The sequence below is a fragment of the Aptenodytes forsteri genome, unplaced genomic scaffold, assembly GCF_000699145.1.
Source record: "Aptenodytes forsteri isolate BGI_AS27 unplaced genomic scaffold, ASM69914v1 Scaffold324, whole genome shotgun sequence".
Taxonomy (NCBI): Eukaryota; Metazoa; Chordata; class Aves; order Sphenisciformes; family Spheniscidae; genus Aptenodytes; species Aptenodytes forsteri.
This window is the reverse complement of record NW_008795485.1, coordinates 1,904,416-1,923,284: the sequence shown is the minus strand read 5'-3', so window position 1 is coordinate 1,923,284 and position 18,869 is coordinate 1,904,416. Positions and strand designations below refer to the sequence as shown.

General features: G+C 52.9%; 1 protein-coding gene across 1 annotated transcript in view; it reads left to right on the top strand.

Annotated features, from left to right (window-relative positions):
• The window catches only part of LOC103900603 (protein CEPU-1), a 153,451-nt gene that overhangs the window by 104,172 nt on the left and 30,410 nt on the right, over positions 1-18,869 (top strand). Inside the window, exon 3 of the mRNA XM_009281306.1 lies at positions 16,136-16,261. Coding sequence (XP_009279581.1) covers positions 16,136-16,261 — 126 coding nt within the window. The remainder of the gene's footprint in view (positions 1-16,135; positions 16,262-18,869) is intronic.

Genomic DNA, 18,869 nt, shown 5'->3' with positions numbered 1-18,869 from the left:
TGCACGTCGGGCATCTCCCCGCCGCTGTGTACGGTTTCCAAAGTACCGTTGTTCGGCATGATAAATCCGGTGGTGGTTTAATGAGGTCACTGCAGTTTAATGTTACTGCAGTAATCTCTTTTGTTTTACTACATTAAAATATTTGTGGTGGAACGGTTGGACCACTGTAATGCGATATCGCTACCTTAATGTTATTGTTACCATGGTAACGCTAATGGCAGCTCAATAACATTATTGCAATTTAATCTTACGACAATAAAATTAAGGGTAGAACAGTGAGACCTCAACAATGTAATGTTACTACAGTAACAGCATTGTTATCATAATCGTGGGAGCAGAGTCAACTGGTTGTAGTGTAATATCGGTACCAGCGCTTTATTGTTACTATAGTAACACGGAGCATCCGCCGAAAGTCGCGGCAGGGGATGAATGGGAGGAGACGTCGCTGGCACGCCGGTACTACAGCTACCCCAGGGTTGTCAGTACAGGAAGGTCACAACGGTATAAAGTCACCTTATTCGTCTAATTCCACAATTGTGGTGTTTTTACTGGGGCCTTTCTTCTTTTCCCTCCGTTGCCGGAGCTCTTTGGAGCGGGTCTGTTGTTTTAGCGGCAGTAACTCTGCAGGGAAGGATTTAAAGCGCTGCCTCCATCTAGTTCCAGATCCTTCTGCCCGGCGTTTTATAGCATGTGGCTGTTATGGAGCGATAACGTTTTATATTTATATGTCATCTTTCATTGTGAAGGATTCCGGCACAAGCTACAAATTATTGCCGTGCTGCAGGGCCAGGCAGACAACCCGGCGCATGCTGCGTGCGGGAGGAGGGGGTTTCATCCAAGGGCACTGGAGCTCGCTTTGCTGCCCCAGAGAGACACGTACCGAGATACCTACCTGCTGAGCACCGATACCTATGTGAGTGAGCGTCTCCTGTGTTTGGAGGACTTATCCAGAGTCCCCAAACTTTGGAGACGGGGCAGGGGTCTTTGTGCATCCCGAGCCGCGCGCCCCAGGCAGCACCCGCCGTCACCTGGGTGGGCACGGGGAAAACTCCCCCCCTTCCCAGCTGGCAGCGCAGCTTGTATCAGGGCTGGAAAGGCTCAGTGCAGGCGGTGAGGTAGGGAGACAGGGAGGATTGCCGCTGCAAAAGGCGTTTATTATTGCAACGCTGGTCGTTGCATGGTTCGCTCTGCAGCTCAGCATCGGGCATCAGCGTTTCGTGCAGCCCCAGGCGTGGGAACGGTGAGGTTGGATATGGCTCGAGCAAGCGGTGGCCTGGCTGGGGCTGGGGGATTGAACGTCTTGGAGCATCTGTTCCTCAGGCTCGCTCGTTCAGCCCGATTTCATGGGGCTCACCCCAAATCTGACAAATGCTGTGAGGCGACTCGTACGCTTTGGTAGAGCGTGGCTGCTGGGGTAGCTGTTGATTTGCACAAGGCGCAGGTGACACCTCTGTGCCGTGCATGGGCTCGCTGCAGTTTTCTCCAGCCTCCAGGGGAGGGAGTCAGAGCTGCCGATCTGTCCCCAACATCGCAGCCGCCTCCCAGCCGCATCCCTCGTCCTGCTCGGGCCCAGCACGCCCAGGGATGCGCGCTTGCCATGCCACCGCGCCTGCCAGCCGGGTTTGATGCTCCGGTTGCTCTCTTGCACCCCTGAACTACCTACACCACCTCTTCTCCTGCTTGGCAGACAGGGATTTATCCTCTGCTTTGAGCCCCTGTGCTCCCTCCCGGCTTGTCGGGAGATCTCCATCCCTTGACGGCTCTTCTTGGTGCATTTGAAACCTGAATTTGGGTGTGCTGCTGCCTGCCTGCCCACGTTTCGCAAGCCCAGCCTCCAGCCCTAGCACAAATCTGGGCTTGTTCAGCGAGGCAGCTGCTCGGCTTCTCTTGTGCATCAGCATTTGATCTCTCTCCATGGGTACTTGGACTCTGACCACTACAGTAATTCCTTGTTTGTCCTTTAATAAAAGACCTGTGAGCCCCCTTGACACCGGAGCTGGAATCAGTGGGACCTGGGGTGTCCTGTGTGCCAGGTCTTCGTGGCAATCTGGTACTGCATCCATCCTGCCAAACCAGCTCCTCCGGGAGTTATATGTTTGAAAACATGAGCAGCGGCTCATCTCCCATTCAGTGTTTTTCTCTATCATTTGCTTTATTAAATATTGATTTTCTGTTGCATTATTAAACCTTAAGTCCCAAGCATAAATTCAGAGTTGATACTTTAATCTGGCTCTTCTTTTTGGCCTTCAGAGCTGATTTTTCCAGCCAGTCCCCCTGGAGGTGAGACCAGAAGCGAAAGCCTGTTGCAGAGGCTCAGGGAGTCGGAGAGCAGGAGCAGGGGGCTCTGCCCAAGGGCGTTTGGTTTGTTTGGTGTAGCCTTTGCCGTCGAAGGTGGCATCTGTGGGGATCCTGGCTCACAATCTTGGACAGACCATGGGTGAAAGGAAGTTGGGGAGGCATCAGCCAAGCTTTTCGGGGAAGTTTGTATGTTACCGGCTGGGGGAAGGATATAGCCCTCTCCTTTTTTGATAGCGTGGAGAGATTGCAGTCTGAAAGGGGAATTTAGTCTGGAGCCACTGCGTAGGCAGAGTGGCAGCGAGGCATCCCTCCGCATGCCCGGCTCTGTTTGCTCCCTAGGGTTTTTGCTGCCTCGCTCTGCCAAAATTGCCATGCTCAGGAGCAGTGCTCTCTGCTGGGGAAGGAAGCCGCAGATGGCGATGTCTTGTCCTAAATGCATCTCTTAAAATGCAGCTCCTGGGCGATGCTGTACAAAGCTGTGCTTTTCTACTGTGCAAATCCCCAGCGAAACCACAAGTTGGCTTCAGCCGAAACTCCGGGCAAAGCCAGAGAGATGCGGGTGGTGGGATTGCCGCCAGCGCCAGGCTCGAGAAAGCCGCCGGCCAGCCGGGAGCGGTGCAGGCGGCCACCAGCATGTCCCCGATAGCCAAGGTGGGTCATGTTGACCCGCGCTGGCTGGGGCCCGCTCGCCTCCCCTTCCCTATCGGAGAGCTGCATGCAGCCAGCCGCTGCCAAAGCCCCGCGCTGCCAGCAACCAGGTGTCTGAACATGTTTCCAGAGCCAAGATAACTCCGTGGCCAAAAGGGAGGAGGGGAGAGCCGTGTGGCAGCTCTGGCAGCTGCAGGAGGGTAAAAAAAAAAAAAGGAGGAGGGGGGAGGAAAGCAGGGGGAGGCTTGCAAACGGCTTTTGGATCCCCATCCAAACGGGGCATGCTGGGCAGCACAAAACCCACGCCTGGCAGCCGGCGCGCTGAGCAGTGATTTAAAACCAGGCTCCCAGTGGCAGGGAAAGAGGCAGAGGAGGAAGCAGATGTGAACACAATGCTGGAGATAAAGGAGAGGCCAAGGGAACAGCTGCCGAAGAGCCAGCCCGGCCCTGCTGCCTCCCGCGGCGGGCACCGAGTGCTAGAAAACCTCCAGCCAATATCCACGAGCTTAAGAACGGGCTGGAGGGGGTCGCTGAGCCTGTGGGAGAATGAACGGGAGGGCCAGGGGGAAAACGTGGTGTTTTCTGCACTGGTTTTGCTTTGGTCTTGAAGGAGAGGTTGAAGCTTGTAAAAGGGGAGTTGCACTGAAACATTGGGAGAGTTGTGATCTCATTTTACCTTTCTTTTCCTGTCTGTTCTGGTGCCGCAATGGAGGAGAAAGAGCTTTAGAAAAGAAGAAAGGGGAGGAAAAGTGGGAAGCGGAGAACAAAAAGGCAAGGACTTTTGGAAGAGATGTGGACATGTGGTCCTTCAGACAAGACATGGAAATGTGGTCTTGAAATATATTCCTGGTTTGGGTTTTCCGGGTCTGGCTGGTTGTCTGCTTGAGAAGCTGGTGGTGTGGGATAGCAGCGTGTCCCCTCTGCCCCAAACCTCAGAAACGTGGTGGCTTTGTTCGTTAGTGCAGGGCCAGATCCCTGGAAGAGCCCTACAGCACGGCTCCACCGGGTGCAGGCGAGAGGACAAGGAGGTCTCGTTGCCCCAGGTGCACCCATGCACTCATTTTTCACGTCTGGGTTGCTGGTCCCATCACGCCAGCAGTAGAGATGCCCAGAAGATTTCAGCTGTGGGTTCCTCTCCTTTCTCTCGGTAGCATCTAGCGTAGGACTGGGACGAGGCAGTGGCGGTGTGCAGGGCCAGATCCCTGGAAGAGCCCTAACGGACGGCTCCACCGGGTGCAGGCGAGAGGACAAGGAGGTCTCGTTGCCCCAGACCCATCCACTCATTTTTCACGTCTGGGTTGCTGGTCCCATCACGCCAGCAGTAGAGTGCCCAGAAGATCTAGCGTAGGACTGGGCAGTGGCGGTGGCAGACCCTGTCCTGGCTTGCTGTCCTACGTGAGATGAGATGAGATGAACCGGTCTCGATCCACCCCCCTTGCTGCCGAAGCCTCCCCATCCCAGAGCCCTCACAGCGAACGGGCTCCCTGATTTCTACCCAGGGCTGTCCTTGCCTGGACCCGCTTCGAAACGAGGGGTCAACAGAGATGTCTTCTCCATGGTTTGCCCTCCTTGTAATCCCTCCTCCTCCCAGCCAGCCCGAGAGCTTCAGCCTTTGATCCTCCTCCTCTTTTGCAAACACTTCTCTCTGCTCGTGGAATTAAATCTCTCTCGCAGTGTTCTCCTTCCCTATCTTTTTTTTTTGGGCCGGCTGTTTTTTCCCCCCCCCCCCCCACTCCTTCAGCAGCAGGACTATATAATTGATGGCCTCGCCAAGCTTTCCGAGCTGAACATTAAACCCTTCCTGCCTTGGCTCCGACCGGAGTTCATTACTTTCTGAAAAGCTTCGTTGTCTGTTGGTGCTCAGATGATTGTTGTTGTGGAGGGGAGGATGTTGTCAGCAGAGAGAGGGGAGGAGGGTCTGGATTTGGCCAGGACTGCTTTGTAATCAAATCCTGCTCTCTTTCTTTTTAGCAAATTTTCGAGTGGAAAAGGCCTCTTTTAGCAAAATTGAAATACCGGCACCCTCCCGAAGGCAGGAGCACAAAACTCAGGCCCCTAATTAACGTGCAGCAAAAGGTTGTCTCGCTCTTGGGGGTGGTAGGAGAATGCTGCTTTGCAAATTGCCTGCGAGAGCGATGCTCAGCCCCGAGCAGGCGGGAGCAGGGGGCTGCTCCGATCACCACGGGCTTAATACCTGGGGTTCTTGGTGAACCTGTCGTGGTCATCCCTCCCCAGCTTTTGCATCCCGGGAGCCTGCCCTGGGAAGGGCGAGCCCCGTGCAGTGCTGGCAGAGTCCCTCCGGCGCCGTGATTTCCTTATTCTGGTGCTGGGGGTCACCGGGCGGGTGTGTTTTTGCACGATGCAAATTGCTTTCTGCATCTTTCTGGCAAGACGAAGCAGAAGTGCTTTCTTTGGTTTGCCCTACGCCGATGCTTCTCCTGGCTCCCCATCTACCTCCGCAGTTTTTCAGCACTTAAAACGCAGCAAGGCTGAGGTGATTACAAGGATTGGAGATGCAGTGACACTTCCCTGCCAACAAGTAATTGATTTATTAAAGACATTACAATACATTCATGGTTGAGCGTAAGAGTTTCCTTTGAACTCGCTTGAAAATCCAAAGGGATTGTGCCTGTTTGCAAGTACCGCGGGCAGAATAAATCTGCGCTCCCCCATCGCCTCTCCCCCCCCCCCCCCACGCCCCCACGCCCCGCACCACTGCAATTTCATTTCCCTTTGACTGGCGCGAGTAAATATCACAGCTCGACAACTCCAGTCCGGTGACCGGTGTGATCCAATTTAATAGCATTTAAAAATTCAAAGTGATTGTTAGCCAAATGGAAATGTAAGATTTCATACCCAGCCTGCCTTGGGGAGGAAAGGAAGAATGAGGGAGGGTGCGGGGGATGTAGACAAATGGACTAGATAAAAAATAATGGGAAGTAACTTAATTAAAGAGGCTCGAGCCAAGTTAAAAACAGTAATGATTTTGAATCGGAGAACCACACGTTTTAAAAATGAAAGGGAAAGAGGAAAGAAAGGAAAGGCAACTGTGGATAAAGAGCCTCCAAAATGATTAAATGGGAGGAGAAGGAGGCATAGGAAGGAAGGGGTAAAAATAGTCCTTCTGTGAAAAGCAGGAGCACGTGGGGAATAGACGGTGCCGTTGATGGGGCTGGGCATTAGAAAGACAAATAGGGAAATTAAAGGGTGCTCTGGGGGGAGATAACTCCCTGCGGCTTTTCTGGCGTTCTCAGAGGTGCAAGGGTGGCCAAGAAGAAGGCTAGAGGGCTTCGTTCAGGAGGAATGGGAAATGTAGGAGCAGTCCTAATGGAAAAGGAGAACAGCCCCCGCGTACTCCAGGCGCGCCGATATCCCTGCCTTGCGGTAGCATCGCTCCCTCCTTTCCCTTTGCTTTTAACTCTGTCAAACGTTGCCTATTTGGGTTGAAATTTGGTAATGAAATTTTAATTGCCCCTCTGTGTACGCAGATATCCTGCTGTGCTCTCTACAGCCTGATGACTAATTTTTAACTGCAGTGCTCTCGTCTCGTGCGGCCCATTGGAAATACCTGTCCTGGCAGCCATCCCAGTGCCTTTTCCGTGGCTTTGTGAGCACTGGGGAGCCTGAAAAGCAGGTGCTGATGGGGCATTGATCCGAACGGGCACTTTTGGGCCATTTGTTCTTCGGGCCTCATTTCTCCATCTGTAAAGCGGGGATAATAACGCTCCCTTATCTCACCGGGGTGTTTTGACGATAGGGTTATTAATGCCCGCACTGTTGGCAGACCCTGAGAAAGCAGAGGCGGCGATGTGCACAGGCACCGAGAGAAGCTGGGTACCTGTGGGGAAGCATTGTCCTCGGGGAGCATGAGCTGGGGAGGTGAATTACGGCAGCAGAGGCCAACCCTACCTCTACCCTTGCTGAACTTTGAGAGCTAAACCTTGCAGTGCTAGGACTGCTCTTTTAAGGACACTTCAAAGTGCGGGAAGGATGGTGTGCATCATCACACGGACTCTGGCTTGTTGGTATTTGCTCTCCTGCTTGTTTCTGGCAGTTTTGGCCAAGCCAGGTTGATCCCCTGGGTTTGGGGCAGTTGGCGTGTTGGGTCAGGGTGTCTCGTGCTAACGAGGTGCCTCGTGACCCTTGGCTGCGCAGTAGGGTGCAGGAGGACCAGAAGTACTCCACAGGAGGAGCGAGGAGGGCTGGGGGAACTCTTGGAGTCCAGGGAGGAGAGCCTGCAAGAGAAGGGTTGTGTAAAGAAATGACTAAGGGGAGGAAGGAGTGGACCAGGGCAGCTTTGGGAAGGTAGACCTGCCTCTGCCGGAGCGATGTCTTCACAAGTGGGTTCACAAGTCTTGTGTGGAGAGGTGTGATCCCATAGGGACAGGAGGAGCGGCAGCATCTGGAGGCATAAATCTCACCTGCGGTTCATTTTGAACTGCTGGGCCTTGCCTACCTCCCACTTTATAAGTAGATGAACAAAGGGTCTGGTCATAAGGAGCAGCCTCCAGATCACCTAGTCAGAGAATAATAGGGCTGTGCTTCCTGCCTGATCCATTGATTTTTCACTGGAGTCAAAGGCGATCACGGGAAGAAGCCCAAGCAGAAGTAAAGGCTCTGGCTGGAGCATGAGGAGGCGCCTGCAAGGGCTGGAGCCCGGTGTGCAGAGGGCTTGGGAAGGACGGGAGGAAAGGGGCTGTTTGGGGACAAGCGGTGATGGCAACGGCACCTGTGTTGTTAGAGATTGTTTGCATCCAACCCTGCTCCCTGCACCAACGAGGACAACTCTCTGCACATCCACCTCTTGTTCCCCATTGCATCCCTCCCCTAAGCTGGATGCCCGTGTGGTGCCTGCAGGTAGTTTGCAAGCGATGATGTCCGGGAGGGCTGAGGATGCAGCCTGCGTCCGTCTGCTGTCTCCTTTTTCACGTGTTCATCAAGAGCCCCATGGGGCAAAGGCTGCATTTTTGTGTCTTGTCGGTAGGGCACCTGGTGCGGTGGGGTCTGAGGGTGTCAAAGGTGTCGCAGGGGAGGAGGGATGTAAATAGTGAGATAAATAGAGGCGAAAAGGACACAGATAGACCCAGAAGATACAAATAGGCTTCGCTTGCAATTCAAGCAAAACTTGGGGTCTTCGCTCAGTTCCACATTAACACCACGAATCTCAACAGGTTTTGAAGTAAAACCGTCAGGCGCCCGGCGTCCGTCGCAGCATTTCGGGAAGTGATGCTCATCCTCCTGCAAGGGCAGGCGAGCCACCGCGCTGTCCCTGAGCACAGGCTGCGTGGCTCCTCGAATTAGATTAGTGTCAGTGTGGAAAGTGTAATCATAAACACTTACTTTGTACTCGAGTCGGGGGAGAGGGAGCACGAGTGCGAGAGCGCGGAGATAAGAACAAATATGCAAGAGTGTAGTGTGTTTTTAATGGAAGGGAGATTTATTTCTCTCTGTGTCTTTTTAAGCCTCTAGATAGATCATAAAAAACCCCAACCCAACCCACACACAACCTGTCTGCCTGAAATAGCCGAAATGTAATTTAAAGAGCATCATTTTAACTAATACTTCACTTCAGAGACACCTGCCCTATATTCATTGGAGATGCGGGCTGCATTAGAGCATCTGATTTATCTTTGGAAAGGATGTTTGAGCTCCTTTGTTCCTGCCGGCTCCCTTTTGATGAGCGAAGTGGCGCAGAGCCGGTTCGGCGTGCTCGGCCCTCTGCATAACGCTCGCTCCTCGTGGACGGAGAGCTGGGGCGGGGGGGGCACAGGGAAAGCCCCCCACTCTCTGGGAGTGGGGCTGGGAGCAGGACCTGCACCGTCAGTGCGGGGCATGGCCCCTTGCCCTCTGGCTGGTTTTGGGGAGAGCAGCTGAGGTTTCATGCTGAGTTTAGTAGGACGGTGTGCACTGATGGACCAGATGAGGAATATCGTGTAAACTTGCTGCTCATTGGGTACAGGAGACTCCAGGTTGACTGGGAAGCGCTCTTTGCAGGAACATCCACTCGGGATGCATGCTCTAAACTAGATCTATGCATCTTGGCTTACGTGAGCCCTAGCTACTCAAAGGACCTGGCTAATAGGACTGTCCCTATGCAGAAATCTCCTCACCTGCAGTTCCTGTGACCATAGGCTCTGGGTATCTTATCATCTCTTATGCTGTTGTCTTCGTAATAAGCATGCGAGGAAGAGAAATACTCGTCATTGCGTTGATAGAGAGATGAGACCCAAAGAGACAGTGTTTTGCCCAGGACTCCTCTGGAGCAGGGAGCAGTGCAGGCATCAAGCCATCCTTCTCTGCAGCTTATTGACCCGCAGCAAGGAGGCTTTTCTAACGTTAAAAAAGAAAGGAAATTCCACAAATCATGATTTTCTCCTGGAATGTGACTCGGTGGAGGAGAGGATCCAGTGTTGTCCTGCATCCCTCAGGAGATGGCAGTGCAAGGGCTGGTCCCAGACAGCCTCGAGGTCCTGGGCGGCTTGCTTCTGCTGGGGGACAGCTATCGAGGACGAGGGAGTGTGGGGACGAGCAGGAGGACAGACGAGGAGAGGAGACCTATTGTCAAATCCCTAGCTCGCCCTTTCTGATCTGAAGTTCACTTGTAATATTTTTCTCAACTCGGGTTGCTAATGCGTTTTGTTCTCCAGAGTGTGCGTGGCCCGACTTCCCGCACAGCCTTTAATTAGTTTCTGGATGATGACATCTCCGCTGAGAATCATCTCATCGTGTCCCTCCGATCTCGGGGGGAGATAAAGGAATCTAATAAAGACATTCAGCATTTCTAGGTGATGGGTTTGACAAGCTTTGTATTAACAAGGAGTCATGTTCAAACTTTCTCGGGTGCCCTCGGCATGCTGCGGCTCGTCCCTACGCGGGGACTTTTCCCAGGGGGTCTGACGGAGCCTCCACCAGCGCCTGGTGGGACAAGAGGGGCAGAGCTGGAGAGCAGGGCGAGGCGGAGTCGCTGTCGGTTTGATGGTCACCATGGAGGTAGCTGTGAGAGAGGCTGTCGTGCTCTGAGGAGAGGTGTCAATAATGCTGGAAAGATGATGCAGGTGTCTTAAGGTTTCGAGATCCTTCAATTTTCTGCTTTTTATGAAGCGTTGCTTGACTTGCAGGGCGGAATCCCAGGTGGCTCGGGGTGCAAAAACTGGAAACTAGATCCTTGCTCTGTGCGGCGTGCGTGGAGCTGAAAATGAGATCTGTCTAGACAGGGAGCGGAACTGTCAAACAGTCCTTGTTTGTCTGCATTTCTTCATGGTTAGCAATGCAAAAACTTTATTCTTACATCTTTATGGGGTTCTTTGGGGTTTGGGATGTTGTGGGTTTTTTGTTTGGCTACATCTTTATGGGGTTCTTTGGGGTTTGGGGTGTTGTGGGTTTTTTTGTTTGGCTTTTTTTTTTTAAAGAGGAGTACGAAGCAGTTTATAAAGGAGATCAGCATCATTAGACTCCTTTTAGAGAAGGCAACAAAGTCCAGACTTCCTTTGGGCGTCGTAACGTGAAAGCAGAACTCAGGTCTCCCAAACCTGAATGATGGATTCTGCCTGCTCTATAAAGCTGCTTATTAATAGTCACGCTAAGCAAACTGTTGCTTGATCCCCCAAAGGTGTGGGGCTTGGTGTCAGGTGTTTCTTCCTTTTTGTGGTGGGGAAAAAAGATGTAGATCCCTTCAGAGCCTTGAAAGCAGGGGACCAAATCTAGCCGGGCAGCACCCCGGCTCCTGAGGGTAGCGGTAGTTTGCATCCAGGTTGCTGACCTGGATCCATCCGAAAGTCAGAAAAAAGTCTTTGTGCTGGAGACCTGAGTCTCCTTTCGTGCCACGTTTATTCTGGCGTATCCCTTGTTGACTGCGGTAGGAGTATCACTGATTTATGCTGTCGTAAGTGGAATCAGATTGGGCTCCCTTTTGGCACTTAGCTATAAAGTTTGTCTGCGGAAACCCTGCTGTTTATGCGGTGAATTATACCCGTATTCACAAATACTTTACTAATGAATGATTGGAAACGTCTTGTTTCCCCCCTCCTCCTCTGACTTATTACGATGCCATGCCGTATAACCTGCTGCAGAGACGGGCATAAAAAATTTTGTGTCCTCCAAGCTCGGGAGAGCTTTGCTGCAACAGGAGCCGTTATCTACTTGGGAAATCATTTAGACACATCTTGGTGCCGTATGACACATCTCATTACGCCTTGCTTTAAAACGAGCAATTGCCATTAGTTATTTATTAATTGCTTATTAAGGTCGTTACGTATGTCCTCTTCATTTCCAGGCTGCTTTCTTCACGTCTTTGGCTGCTGCCAGGTTTGCGCAGAGGGGACTCGGTCCCTCGGCAAAGCCAAGCCGAACCCGGCACGCCGGCAGGGAAATTGTGGGGTGATTGTGCAAACCCAGGGCAGAGGCAGCCCCGGGGGGCAGGATCAGCGCCTGTAATTGTCAGGTTTTTGTGTACAAGCCTACGTGACCGAGCAAGGCAGCTGGAAGCAGGCTCTAAGGCTGTGTTTGCCCTTCCTTGCACCCCGTGGACTTCAATACAGCTCCTGAGCTGTGTTGATATGACGGAAGGATGAAGCCCTCTCTGCTTTTCTCTTAATTATGGTTGTGTTAGAGTGGCACAAACTGATTTAAAAGCCCATCATAATACACCTCTAATTGAAGGCGCAGGTCTCTCAGTTTGCTCTCTGCCTTAAAAAGCAGAAAGGTTTTGAACACAAAAGAGGGAGAAGGTACAATGGAGGTTCCTGGCACTGCGGCAGCCGGAGCGCCGTACCTTCTGCCGACCCTGCGGCTGCTGCCAGGGAAGTGGACACTGCTCTGGCTGCAACCTGGAGCAGTTGGATGGGGAGCCCGATATTGGGGTCCCTGCCCGGCACCCAGTCCCAGCTGGCCTCGGCGGACCCCTCCATTGTTGGCATGGGAGTGCGGGCTCGGTCCAGCTCGTAGCATCGCTGCGAGCAGGGCTGGGGCACCCAGGGCTCTCGCTCGCCGAGTCCCAGAGGCAGGACCAATGGTAGCAGCGCTCTGCAAAACACAGGGAAGTCTGTGGGTGACAGCGGTAAGAGGCTGCTATTAAAAGCAGGAGCAGCAGCAGCAGCCTGATGTTCAGGAAGCTGCCAGTGCACATCACAGATCGCCTGCAGAACGCAAGTCTGAATCTCCCTCTTTTTCTTTCTTTGAGACGCTTTTATAGTTGTTCTTTGTGGTTTCCTTTGATCTGGAGCAGATGTTGCTCGTGCTGGAAGATGGAGGTTTGCATGTTTTATGAGGGGGAAGCAAGGCGCTGCTAGGCTTACCGGGAGAGCCTGCTCGCTCACAGGCTGCTGCTGGCCGCTGTGAGTCCTCCACAGTGCAGAGCGCTTTGCTGGGGCAAGCACCCGCTCTGCCCGGCTCCTGCACGAGAAGGGATTTGCAGGTCTGGAAAGGTCACACATGTATTTCTGCCCTACTTGCTTGGCTCCCAAAACTGGGCAGAAAGGAGGTGGTTAAGGCAAAAAATGCAATTACTCCTTGCAGACACCCACCTTGGTGAGGCTCATCTGCGGTCTCCTTCCCTGTCTCTGGTGGAGAGGTTGCTCGAGATTCACGCTCCCCTAATACTCAGGGGTCTCCTTGCTTCTTGCCTGATGCGTGGCTAAAATTTGGGGTGCCCAGGGAGCCCAGTCACGCCAAGGGGTACATCAGGAGACAGCGGCGGGGACGCAGTGTCGGGGAGAGGAAAGCACGGGCAGCAGCACGGCCAATGCATGCAGGGAAGATGGATGGGGAAGCAACGATGATAGGAGATGGCAGGGCCAAGGGGTACGTGCATGGGATGCGTGAGCTTTTGCACCTGTGTTGGCTCTGGGACGGGTGTTTGGAGGTGAAAGCATAGCGGGGATATAGTCAGTGCCGGTGGCAGGAGGGTGTCTGTGCGCCAGGGAATATATCTGTGTAGGCAAGTGCATATGCTTGGATCCGTAAAGACGTATATCACCTGACTGAACACCCTCAAACGTGTAACGCACCATATGGTTTGGTTAAATATTTAAGCAAGCTGCTTTCTGTCCCGGAGACTCCGCATGTGCGAGCGAGTGCCAAGCCCGGGCAAACTGAGGGCATGCCCTGGGCACCTGCGGAGGGCTGCAGTGGCTGAGAGCAGCCCAGAGACCTTTCCCATCATCATGGCAAGGGTAGGGAAAAAAAGAAGTCATCAGATCGATAAAACACCAGCCTGTCTCTGGGGAAATCTGCACTGTGTAACTGGAGCAGCTTGGCCAACACTGCCATGTTTAATCACTCCTGAGCAAGAGAGATGCTGAACACAAAAGGACTGCCCGCAAGGAGAGGGTTCCCGCCTGGGAAGCCTGCATTTATTTAGCTTTATTTATTTATTCATTCCCATAGGGGCACAGCTCCATCTGCATCCTGCATTCAGCCTAAGAAATTTCTCATCTGCCCCATTGCTGCAGAAATGCCAACTGACGGTGAAAGCGCTTTAATGCAGAGGGAACGGGAGCACCGGTGACCATTAAATAATATTAAATATATACTTGCGATCACCTGTTTATTAAGGTTTCCCTCCCTAGTGTGGTAGAAGCCTTGCAACATACCTGTTCAGTCTCTAAAAAGGCATTTTAAATAGTTTGTGTGGTTAATTATTCAAACATTTAGTTAGCACACAATAACTGTCGTGTTAAATCCTACCGCTGCACATTTAATCTAAGGGTTAGCTAACGACTTTGCTGAAGTCGGTCTGGTTTACTTCCCAGCCATTCCTGCCTCATCTCATCCCAGGTGGGCCGCAGTAAATTGCCTCTCCCCGAGCATGTCCTGAGCTCGCCGGGGCATGGTGGGCTTTTTCCCCGGCGCACGAGCGGCTCGAGCTGCTTTTGCACTTGTCAGAGAGAGCTGCAAAGTCTCCCGTTGCCCAGCCAAGCAGCAACGCAATCATCTCTCCCCCTCTGCCTGGTCTGAGCAAGATTTAAATCTCCTGCTGTATTGCTGAGGAGGAGGATGTAACGCTCGTGTTTCGGGAAATCCAAGTTTAATTTGTTGTAATTATGTTTTAGAATCTGGTCAGTTGATTTGATTACGGATTTTTGTCTCTCTCCTGGCTGGGTGCAAATCCATGCGTGCGGTACCAGAGTCGCGGTGCCAAGTCTGACTTGATTTTTTTTTAAGTCTCGGTGAGCTCTGCAAAACAAGCTGAATTGGGTTGATGTGGATTCAGTAGTTAAAAACATCAGAAAGGTTCCTGTGAGATTTAGCAAGCATCGCATTGAAGATGATAGATACTGCTCTAGTTTTGTCGGGACTTACAGCTGGAAGCTATTGCCTCTTCCCAGGCGATGGTGGGCAATTCACTGTGCCTCCACTTGTCTCTTTCCACCTCTCTGAAATGGCAACCGTAATACCTCCTTGGCCTATTTTTGTTGTCCAGACCGTAAGCTCGGTCTTTTTAAAGCACACATGGGTTTCCTGGCTGGCGGTCCCAGCCTCGCCAGGAACGCGGTGGGGCAATCGTAGCGCCGTTGGAAGTAATTGCATCTCCTCAATGGACTACGTGGCTATTGGCAGAGCATCTCCCAGCTCCGTGCGGGCGGGTGGTCCCAGGAGGCACGTGCTGTCCCTTTATGCTGGGCTTAATGACACTGATGCATATTAATATTTCTTTCGATGTCATCTTCATGCCCTCCACTGTCCTGCCCCAGAGCCCCCACTGTTCTGGAAGCGTCTGATCCATAGTTGTCCTCCGGTGCATGATTAGCAGATTAGCCGTCGTGCCCAGAGCAGCAAAAAAATGAACTCCCAGAAGCCCTTCAAAACAGAGAATAATTCATTACCCACCTTGATTTCCACTTAAAATGTACTTTAACTACACTTCCAACTACAAACCCTAAATCACCCTCATGTTCACAAAAAATCCATCATTTTTTATTTTATTGCACGGCACTGGCATGACATAATCCCTTCCAGAGCATCTTGGAGTGCTTTACGGATCAATAAATTACTTACCTGCACAGCAGAGGCAATGCGTGCAAGGCCATTGCAGTCATTCCGGCTCGGCGCAGCCCCGGGAAGGTGTGGGAGGCGGGGAGATGCAGGGAAGGGGTGCTGAGGAGTGCGGTCCAAGGAATAGGGGTGTTGCAATGGTCGGGGCTGCAGCTTCAAGCGGGGTCGATGAACGGGGCTCGCCCAGGGAGGGTGGAAGGAGCAGGATGCTTTGCAAGTGATTTGTGACTCTCCTGCAAAGCGCCGCAGTGGGGTGCCAATCCGCTGCTAGGCTCCGGAGAATGGCCTGAAAAAAAATAAGCCGAGGAAGGTGATGGTCTTTATTATGTTCTGCAGGTGCAGGCTGATAACAGCAGCCAATCGTTTTTCTCGTACAGCCCTGCCGTAGAGCTCGTAGAAACCCCAGCCCTCCCTGGCACCCGCATCGCGTCCTCCGCTCACGCAGCAGCAGGGGCTGAGCGCTCCCTGCTTGCTCCTCATCCCTTCCCCCTCTTATCACCCTCTGTCCTGTATGTATGTCCTCTCTTTGGGTCTGGGCCCCTTGTATCTGACCTGCTCCTGAGTGTTCGTGATGGCGGCGCCAACGCAGTGGGATGGCTTTCATCCCGATCGAATTTCCCTTCCTTTGCACGGTGGTAGACCTCAGAGGCTCCTCAGTAGACTTGTCGTCTTCAGGCCCAGCTCCTCTTGGTGCTTTTCTGGTTGCAAGGGCATGACAGAGAGCCTGCAAGGCTGCAGAAAGAGCTGCAAGCCATGTGCATGCTTTGGGTGCTCTTGTTGCGCCAGGAGTGACTGCTGCCTTTGAGGGAGTTTGAAGGGGGTGGATGGTGTTTTCTCGGTGGGATGCAGCTCTGCTGGAAAGGGTTCTTCATGGCTGGGAGGACAGGATGGGTACTGGAAGCGGGGTGGGGAAGAAGTACCATCTCGCACACCACGGAGGTGCTGAGGAGGAGCTGTCTCGAGCCTCCCTAAAATGACTGAATGCCCTCTGGCTACAGTTTCTTCCCACTTCAACCCTGTCTTCTCTGTCCCCCCTTTCCCCTCTGTGTTCCTGTCAAGTCAGATGAGACTGATGGGCTACTGCATAGCTTGTCGAGGTGGAGGGAGGAAGGAAATTCAGCCTCCTTCACCCACATTTTGAGGTTTGAGTCGGAACAGACCCAGTTGCATTTTCATTTCCCTCTTTGTGTCATTGCAGTGTCTCCGAAAATCACCGAGATCTCTTCTGACATCTCCATCAACGAGGGCGGCAATGTCAGCCTCACCTGCATAGCCACGGGCAGGCCAGATCCAACAATCACCTGGAGACACATCTCGCCCAAAGGTAAGAGCCGAATGTTACCAGAAATATTCCGGGAAGGGCACAGCGCCATTTGCGAGCGGCTGGGGAGGCGTCGTTGGCTGGTTCACGTGGTGCTTCAGTTGCAAAGAGAAGGTGATGTGCACCGAAAAGACGTGACTTAATGCAGGAGTTGATGACTCTGGTGGAGAAACATCCATCTTGGTGGTCTGGGAGAGGAGCTTATGGTTTTGCTCGTGTGGAGGACTGGCAGTAGGTACCAGGTTGGGGTTGTCATGCTTAGGGATTGCATGTGCTTGTCCGGCCCTATTTTGAAAAGTTTTCGGGGAATTCTCGCATGTTGCTTCAAAGGAGGACTGTAAATAGTGCAAATGAGCAGGAAAACACACAAAGCATTAATTGGTGGCCTTGTTAATTGGTAAGCAAAACCTGAGCAGAACTGTGTGGGTGTGACTGCTGGGAAGCAAATTCCCATACGTGCCCGTTCGGGAGCATATTATTTCAAAACCGTTTCCCAGCTGCTTTTTGGCATTTGCTTTGCGTTTTGCTGCCCTGTTAGTCCCAGGTGGCTGCGAGGTCCTCGCCGGTGAGCTGGGGGTGAGATCTGGGGGCTTTGGGTGGGATGAGCAATCCGGCCAAGGGGCAGTGCCTGGCTCTGATCCTCTGATCCTGTCTAAGCCCTTCATTCAACCTCAGTCATTTTTCCCCTGAGGTTTTACTAACGTGGGCTGTTGTCCCAGACATTTGCCTCAAGTTCTCCTCAGGGACGCCCCAGCCGGGCTGTCCAGCAGCCGAAGGAGACGATGCAGCGGCGGCAGCGATGGATGGCGCCGCGTCTGCACTCTCTATTCAGCTGCCTGACGATGGCTGCGGTGTCTCGGTGCAGCTCCCTTGATTTTTTACTATTTGTCTGTGCTGTAGCAAACTGCTGGGCCAGATCCATCACTCTCCATAGCCCAGGCAGAGAGCGAGCCGAGTCGGCGGCATCTCAGCCCCTTCCCTTGACAGAAGCCTCTGTAGAAACCATTCCCCTACGGTGCACGTGTTGGCTTATCCGCTTTAGGTGGTCGTGCCGCAGAGACGGTGGCCTTCGGTCGGGGTCTGTGATGTCGGATAAGTGATGAAATGCAGGGCGCAGATCCGTGTGCTCCTCTCCGGCCCCAAGTGTCTATCCACAGCATCGAAGTTGCTGTCACTGTATCTGTCACCGTCAGGCGGCATTTATGGTTGAGGCAGTCCATGTGCTCCCACCTTGAAGCCTTTTCTTCTTTCTCCTCTTCCCCTTGTCTACCCTGACAATGTCTTTTTGTCTTGCTCAACCTCCTCGCTGCCTGTTTTTCACATGCATCTTGTTTTCCCCGCAGGCCCGCTCTCCTTCCCGCATCCCCTCCTGCTCCTCCGGGACCCTCCTCTCCCACTCCTGTGCCCCTCGCTGCCTTCTCCTGCAGGCCATCCATCCTTTCCTAACCAGGCTCCCGGCTTACGATGCCTCTGTCTTTTGCGAGGGCTATTTTCTGTGTTTGCTGCCATCCAGCAGGTTTCTTTCCCCAGGGAATCTTTACCTGCGCTTGAACCAGATGTTTCCATTTTACTTAGGACTTAGCTGCTATGGAAACTGAGGATGCACCAGGAGAGGAAGAGTGAGCTAATCAGAAATTACCTGTGGCGCTGTGTAATTTGCAGCAGCAGCTCTTACCTGATTTTGGCCATGATTAGGCATTCTGCTTTCAAAACTCAAAGGGAACAAATGATCACAGAGATTTACTTAAGTCTGGCCTCCTGCTGATGGAGGGTGCTGAGCCCAGAGGTGGCCCGAGACAACTTCGGTGGCTGCCCGTCTCCGTAGGCAGCTCCTCTGTTTCTCTCTCTGGGTCTGCCAAGCCACCAAGGGGGACCTCTACTTCTCCATTTTGTATTCAGCGCACATAGGAGAGACGAGGATTGGAAGCGTGGGGACTGGAATAAGAGCCAGGGCAGGTGCACAGAGGTGCTATAGCAGATGCCGAGACGGTAACCCTTTCCCTAGTAGGATATACTCTGATTTGGAGAGCCAGGAGCGAGCGGGGACCCAAAGCTAGCTGCCGGCCCCTCTCGCAGTTGTAGGTCTGCCTTGCCGCTCATTCCCGAGGAAGTCTCGAGCAAGCCACCTCCTGTTCCTTCTCGCCGTCTTTCTCCGTCTCATTTGGAGTGGTGGAGAAAAGGGACCAGGGAGAATTGGTTAAGGGAAAGCTGGTGCATAATTTAAGGGTTTACAGAGCGGATGGGTGAGCGGCTCTCAGCAATGTCACTGGGGAGAGGCTTTGATAGCGCTGTCTGTGCCAGGCACGGGCAGACCGGTAGCTGAAGGAGCCGGTCCCCATGCTTACGCTGGCGAGTGCTCCTCTGTACAAAGGCACTTCACGGGCTTCATTATTTTCTTGGCAGCTGTGAGCCTACTGTGTGGCTCTTGGTGGGAAATGGAGCAAATAAGAATGTTTGCTCACTGGGGGATGTTTGCTCACTGGGGGAGCGTGCGGTTGGGTCCTTCAGAGGATTTACACCAAGAGCAGCCTGGCTCCCCAGTGACTGATCTCACTCGAGACTCTTTTCCAGCCACTCCCAGCTCCCTTGACCGCTCGGCTGTTTTCTCACC